This window comes from Prosopis cineraria, unplaced genomic scaffold (genome assembly GCF_029017545.1).
Source record: "Prosopis cineraria cultivar Desert tree isolate PC_DT_omini unplaced genomic scaffold, ASM2901754v1 PC14, whole genome shotgun sequence".
Classification (NCBI taxonomy): domain Eukaryota; kingdom Viridiplantae; phylum Streptophyta; class Magnoliopsida; order Fabales; family Fabaceae; genus Prosopis; species Prosopis cineraria.
The window spans coordinates 10667796-10675680 of NW_026555345.1; the positions used below are offsets into that span (position 1 = coordinate 10667796).

At 32.6% G+C, this 7885-nt stretch overlaps 1 protein-coding gene across 3 annotated transcripts; it reads right to left on the bottom strand.

The window, feature by feature from the left end:
- Positions 1–235: 235 nt before the first annotated feature.
- Positions 236–6637, bottom strand: LOC129293423 (sucrose-phosphatase 2-like). Of its 3 annotated transcripts, none has more exons than XM_054931379.1 (9): positions 6480–6637; positions 6155–6307; positions 5777–6076; positions 5059–5160; positions 4627–4821; positions 4136–4420; positions 2753–2939; positions 1302–1348; positions 236–679 (listed from the first exon to the last, which is right to left on the bottom strand). In XM_054931379.1, exons 2-9 carry the CDS (start codon positions 6212–6214, stop codon positions 584–586), a joined length of 1272 nt encoding a protein of 423 aa, XP_054787354.1. In that variant the 5' UTR covers positions 6215–6307; positions 6480–6637; the 3' UTR covers positions 236–583. The 3 variants fall into 3 exon arrangements, 2 of the variants coding, with proteins under 2 accessions (XP_054787354.1, XP_054787355.1); XM_054931380.1 differs by having other exon boundaries at positions 6155–6310; positions 6480–6632; XR_008589155.1 differs by having other exon boundaries at positions 665–679; positions 1302–1382.
- Between the last annotated feature and the right edge of the window lie 1248 nt (positions 6638–7885).

A 7885-nucleotide genomic window follows, 5' to 3' on the forward strand; every position in this document is an offset into this window, starting at 1 on the left:
TAATGACAAAATATTTTCAAATATTATTATATCACATTTATTTTTAAAAAATAATAATGACTGCCACAAAATAATTATTTAAAATTAATAATGTTAAAGTTAAAATATTAAAAAAATACTTTATAAAATTAAAAGATTAAATGAAAATCTTATATAAAATCAAAAAATTAAAAGTATAATTTAACTAAATTAAAAAAAATAAAAAACTCCTTTCAAGTTTGATCCACACCAAACCAATCCAAACCAAACCAATTATCCAAAAAATCATAAAGGTGTCGTGGTTAGATGAACCGTTGATCTGATTTTTGTCCAAAACTGAATTAAACCGATCATGTGAACACCCTGTTGTTGACAACAGGCCAGTAATGGGGTGGCAAGTCTGTGACATATTTCCTTGATGTACAGTTTCAAGACAGGGGCAGTTTTGCCCATCTGTTTATTTTTCTTAATTCCCAAAGGGCCATTGGTCTTTCCCCGTCATTTCTGAATTTTAAGGTCACGTTAATGTTTTGGATAGGTCCCCGACTGTCATTCTCCGAATAATCTATGCAGAATATTAAGAAGTTAAATCTTAAATGTTGACCTAAATAAACCAGATCTTATCATCGTCGTTTTGTCCTGAACCATCCAACCAAGTCTGATGTAAGTGCATCCATATAAACTCATCAGGTGAATCAACCTGCAAAACTCCGGAGGCTTTTAGGACAGAAACTAAGTACAAATATTAAACGATAAAAATGGTCACATGGTTAGGATTGTGCCAGGCATGGACTTATAGTTTGGGTGTTTGGTTGAGGTTACCTGAAATAATTTTTAAAAATACTTTTTTAAAAAAATTTATTTTTGAAAAATATAATTATCATCATTTAAAATATATTCTTTATAAAACTAATGTTAAAATAAAAATAATTATTTTTAAAATTACATATGATTAACAACTTTTAACTAATTTTACATTAGTTAAAAACAATTTTTAGATTTTGAAAGAGATTTAAAAATCGTAATGATAACAAATGTTTACAAAGATCATAAACATAATATAATACATAATAACTCTGAACAAAATATAATACTATAAAATAAATATTTTTCACAAAAAGTTTAAAAAAATAAAAATGACATGTTTGGGATGGGATGGGCAAGTTTTGACCCCTGCCCAATGCCCGCCCTATTGAGCCTAAATGGTTCAAGCAGGATCGGGCTAATCGGGCTTTTACACAAAGCATACAACCCTATATAAAAAACAAAGTTTTAAACAAAAAAGGGAGCACATTTTAGAAAAGACCTAAAACATCGTTTACCTTTGAATTCATCAAAACCTTTGTTGAACAACCTTGCAATCCTTTCCCTGATTCAGAATGATAATGGCTTGATCAGAGTAACTATTGGTAGAAGAAAAATGATGAAAAAGTTAAATACTGAAAAAAATATTCAAACAAGAGTCCTGTAAATTGAGAATTTATCAATCATTATGACACTAACGAATTGGCTATTCGTTTAGGTAGTGACGGAATGATGAATGACTCTTATGAGTTTGTTCCTAGGCACCTAAGCTTCTCATTATATTGAACGCGTTTAAGACTGAGGCACTATATTATATTGAGAAAGTACCACGGATGCAGAATGAATATGTTGCTGTGATATAGACCAATCTAAATATTAAAAAAATACATATAGATTTTTCCGTTTGAGTTTAAAAGTTATCAATTGAGGTGAGAGAACCAATCCATTTTTTTTTTAATTGCATACAAGCATATTTTTATTGAAGGTAATCCTATTTAAGAGACGATCAAGTGTTAAATGTGGACACATATTTCAAAATGGATTCAAACCTTGGCTCCTTACCACTCTGTTTACTAATCAACTATGGCTTTAAAACTCCATTGTAGGAAAAGCTATTTTCAGGTCCATCTGATAATCAATTATTTTAAAACTCCATTTGATAATCAATTTTACCCCACCAAAATCCAAACACTACCCTGATGTTTTCTTAAGGAACTTAACCCTCAACCTTGACATGAAGATATCCCTTGAACTTGAGAGGGAGTGTTAGAATAGTAAAAATTGTAATTATTTTAGTCATTTAATAAGTATTTTATGTCGTTTATTGTAATCACAGTAGCCGACGTCAGTGTGTATAAATACCCATGTAACTGCCTCGTCCTACACATAAAGAGATGTGAGAATTCCATACTCGTATTGTCAAGAAACAGAATAGTTAAAGCCAAAATTTAGGTGCTCCTTTGGTCTTATTTATAGGGAAGAGAAAGAGAGTATTTGCTTGGTGCTATTTATGAGACACTTCAATGATTATTGTGTTCATCTTTACTTTTTTTGCCCCTATTAAATGTTGGGAAAGTTATTAAATGCTAAATTATTTTATTTTTAAAGTATGTATATTTAATAGGAGTAAAGTAGGAAACTTGTTGAATTTTTAGACAAAATTAATGAAATTTAAAGTTTTCCTTAATCCTAGTGAAAATGCTGAAAGTGATTTATAAATAGAATAAGAAAAAATAATATTGAAGGCTATTTAAAGGAAGACTAGGAACCACACAAATGTTAGTATACCAGATATTAAAATTTCAGTCACAAAAAACACCAAAACCCAGAAACCAGTGCTTCAATAATTAGAAAGCACAAACAAAGAAAAACAAAAAAGAAAAAGAAGACACCATCATGAAATGACAAAAAGAAAGATGAAGACATAAAAATAAATACTAAGCAGAGTAGTATATTAAATAACTCTCACCAGATAATTCCCACTTGTCAAATTTGACCTGCCATGATCCCAAACTAATCTCTGCAAAATTTACACGATCCACCCAAACTTGAAAGCTTATTCCTTGCTTGTCCCCATAAAACTTTTCAAAGGCATCTAAGATTTGGAGCCTATTTTTTTCAACTCCTGATGGATGGACAAAACTTCCTGCATGATGCTAGAGAAAAGCATAGACATTAAAATGGAACTCTTCAAATCAATATGAACAGTTAAGGGAGAAGACCAGAGATTCATAGAAAATTTTATTCAATAATGCTGCCAACAAAAATAACGTGACAGCGAACATTCAACATTGATTTCTCACCCACCCTTTCGCAAATCAAGAGTTTCTAAAAAACAAGTGCGTAGAAACTATGTGGTAGTGAAAATGCAAGATTAATTTCTCACCCAGGACCCACCCTTTCTCAATCAAGAGTTTCTAAATAACAGTCAGGTAAAAACTAGGCGTGTTAAAGGAGAGACAAAACTCTGCAATTCATAGACCAAATATCAAAAGCAAATTCATAAGTTTTGTTTCTCATGTAATTTGTAATTGGAAGGTATCTAATAAACTTAAAGGAAAATTTTATCAAATTGCAATAAGACCATCCACATTTATGGTAATGAATATTAAACTTCAAAAGGACAACAAGAGTATAAAGTTGGATTAGCAAAAATGAGGATGTTGAGATGGATTTGTGGGCATACACAAAAGATGAAATCCATAATAAGTATATGCAAGAAAAACTGAGTGTGACAAATATTGAGGAGAAGATGATAGAAAATTATTTGAGATGGTTTCGACATATACAATGAAGGTTGTGGGAGATACTAGTGAGAAAAGTGGAACAAATAATCTTAGAACCTGTGAAGAGGGGTAAAGGAAGATAAGAGAGAATACTCAAAAAAATTGTTGAACAAAACCTAATAGTTACAATATATCTAAAAGCTTGGTTGTTGATAAAGTACAATGACGTCATGCAATTTATTTAGTTGACCCCACCAAAACCTAGTGGGATAAGACTTGTTGTTGTTGTTGTTGTTTCTCATGTAATTCTTTAACCAAACCAGAAAAAGTGTTTGGTCTTTCACCCAAAATAAATAAATAAATAAAAACAAAAGAAAAAAGAATGTATGATCAGAGTCAATGAGTCTTTTCTAAACTGATTCAAACTTATTTTTTTCTATATTTCTTTTTTATGTGTCGAGACTATAGTTTTTTCCCTTTATTTCCACCTTTATTTGTTATAATAAAATATAGAAATCCTAATGCTCATTTAAACTAGCTGTGCAAATGAGAGATTCAGCTTTACTTACTGCTAACCATACATGCAAAGTCCAGCAATTCAAAATCTAAAATGAGATTAAACTTACAAAGGTCGATTTTAAAGTTTGCACATTCTGCTCAGAATTCTCAATTTCTCCACGCCGCCATCTCTCGTAAAATATGTAAAACTTCACTACTTCGTGCTCACGACTAAAAAAATTTCCAACTGTCTCCCCAACAATATCTCTTGGAGACAAATTTGGACCTACTGAAAAGTTACCAATGGCTTGTATAATGCCCGCCGAACATCTCTCAGTTGCGTGAATTATTTTTGGATTTCCCTTTGCATTGTTTGCATACCACTGAAGCAATTCCTCCTGAGAATTACTGACCTGCAAGTTCAAGAGCTAGAATAAGAAGAAAACTGAATAAGATATGGTCACCGAAGACATTATTATACTGTTATGAGTACAAGTTTAAAGAGAGAGCCCATTCCAAAAGACTAGTCTATTGGGTGGGAGAACCCTTTACACTTGTAAAACTCACTTCACTTATGAGGCTTCTCAGCGTGAGACTCATGACATATACCATTACATACCATGACACCATAGACCTCAGGTACACTGAAAAGTTCGGCATCATTTCCTGAGTCTCCACAGACAAGAGTGTTGATTGGTCCTCTTCCATCAGCTTTGAATTTTTCAAGTATGTAGGCAAGGGCCTGTCCTTTGCCAGCACCTTGGGGCAATAGGTCCAGAGCAGTGCCACTGCTATAAATTATTTTCACATCTAACTGAGAAAGAACATGTGAATATCATAATGAAACCTCCAAAACCTAAATACAATGGAAAGGAAGTTTTCAAATTTAAAAATGTTAGTAATCATCGAGACAACCTGGGCACATTTATACTCATATGTCAGTTCAGATTAATGAAAAAAATTAGTCTCATGCATTAATGTTTAGGTAAAGCTTTGAAAATGATGTGGAAGAAATTCTGTCATACTGATGGCTTATCAGCTTCAATCTTACCCTTCGTTTTTCTAGACATTTGGAGAGAGCAAGAATGACTTCTGAGGCCTTTCCCTTTTCAACATAAAAGCTAACTTTGTGCGGTCGATGCTCTGTTTCTGGCTGCAGTTACACCAGAAAATTGAAACATTGACAGTTATTACATGAAAACCCATTGTCTCAGATGGTGACTTCTAATGGGTACCTAAGTGGGATGGAAACCCTACCCCAAAAACTAATTGTTGAGGTGGAAGAACTAACCTACTTAAATATTCCATTAAGCATCCCATACTACTAAATGTGAGGCTTGTATCTCATGATACCAAATCTCTATCAATTGGCTATAAAAAGACAACATCCAAGCGACTGCACTCATGGCATTTAACTTGGTCTCCTGCCAATCAAAACCCTCTGTGAGTAGCCTCTTTTGGAACTGCCGACAAACAAGCTCTAATATCAATTAAAGGGTACTAAGTATGGTGAAAAAACCGACCCCTAAAGCTAGTCAATGTGAGGCTTAGTATCCCATATTACCAAATCTCCATCAACTTCTAAAATATGATCATACTATTCCCTCATAATAAATTGTATCAACTAGCATAAGCCCATGCAAAAAAAATGCACGGCCTACAAGTAATTATATACACATAAAGTTCTATGATAACATTAAAACTACAGGTTTGACTAATCTAAATCTTATATATTTGACGATCAACGAGATTATAGGGTAGAAACAAACCTGGGGAATTAGTTCAGGAAACTTGGCCGTTTCTTCTGTAATGGCTTTTCTGTCCCAATTATTATCCAGATATTGTTTCCAATCATCATCTGGCACCATGGATTCACCATAAGCAATCTCAGTACCCACAGACATGATTGTTATATCAGGGGTCAATAATGGTCTCTTCTTTCTTAACCTTCTGTAACTTGTAGGTGATCTACCGGTGGAGAAAACTAGAAGAGAATTGCGCCGATAATAGGCTTCCCATAGTGCGTTAAACCTAAGAAGAGCCAAGTTTCCAGGATCATCATGGTCTACCTGCAGTAAAATCGAACAGTTAATTTCAGAACACCCAGACATCAGTTAATAAAACTAAGCAAGTCATTTATGATTTACCATAGTGCAATCGAGATCAGAAACTATCATGAGGTTGGGAGAATCATTGAGGCGATCCATAAGTTAAGTTTCTCTCTGGGGTTCACAACTTAGAAATTCCCCAAAGGTTAAATGATCAGAATCTTCACCAACGCACAATCATAAAGTCTCCACCTGCTACACGATAAATATATTAAAAAAAAAAACACACACAAGTTTCTTGTCTTGATGTCACTTAATACGATTGAAAAAAGATTTTAAAGAAATGCATTTCAGTTCAAGTTTAACAACCAGTGTACGTGTTAAGAAGCAAAACAAGAAACGGAGATAGGAACGAGTACTGTACTTGAACAGATTCGAAATGCAGAAACTGCCGATTAGAGGAAACTGAGAGGAAATTGCCACTTCACTTCGCTGGGCCAATGCAGAACTAGTCACTTGGGTGTGTATAAGTGCGATTCAGTACGCAGGGAATCTGATCCACAAAGGCACAAACTCAGCAGGATGATCCAAGAAATACTATAAAATTTATAGTATGAAAATCCAGATCGGACCGGCCGGATCAATCCAAAAACCGGTGACCCGATTTCTTGTCCAGTATACTCTTAAATCGATAAGGGATGAATCGGTGTAACTCAATCAACTCGGACCCGATATAACCCGGTTGACTGAGTTAACCGGGTTATTTTTTTTTAAAATTTTTTTATTTTTATTTTTCAGAGCGTTGAGTTCAGAAATAAGATAATAAAAAAAAAGTGAAACTAAAGTCAAAAAATAAAAATTAGAGGTAGAGCACGCTAAGTTCACTCCAGATTTTCAAACAGCATTTAGTTCGGCCTTTTATCTGTGTCTCTCTTCTCTCGCCCTAACCTAATTAGCGTCTCTTTTCTAGCTTAATCTTCGTCTCTTCTTCAAGCTCCAACTCTATCTCCGTCTCTTCTCCAGCTCTATCTATGTCTCTGCTATCTCCATCTCTTCTCTAGCTTAGTCTCTGACTCTCCGTCTCTTCTCCAACTCTATCTCCATCTCTTCTCTAGATTTTTGAGATTGTAGAGTTGTAATTGTAATGATAGATATTTAAAGTGTTGTATTTTATTACTGTTAGACTTTTGAATGGTTGGATTTGATTGAATGTTTTTATAATTAATATCTTTTTATTTAAATTATATTATTTTAATCATGATCGATTTGCCACCGATTCAACCCTAATTGAACCACTAATTCGTGATCTAGTGCCATGACTGGTTCAATAACCGGTCTAATTTTACGCACCTTGCTATAAATACAAACTAAATTTATATCGCATTGGATCCACAGAAATATTTTAATTTTAAAAGATAAAAATGAATATACATATGAAAAATTATTTTAGTATCCTTAGTAAAATATATTGTTTTTTTCCTTTTATTTTATCTTAACTAAAAAGACTTTTTAATTTTTAAAATTTACATGAATCTCTCTTAAAGTTAGTAACTACTCCCTTTATTTAAAAATATGAGGTATTTTTAAGAAATTAAATATTAAAAAATGTAAGATATTTTTAATCTTTCGAGATATAATCATTGTCTTTTTTTAAAAAATATCCCTGTTGATAGTGATTTTATATTTATTATAGGGTGTTTAATATAGATAAATACAAAAAAATAAAGTTAGTTTAAAAGTAGATAATCACTTTATCAGAGGGTCAGATTTAATTAAAAATATTTTATATTTTTAAACAGAGGAGTAAAAGTTACAAAATATAAACATACT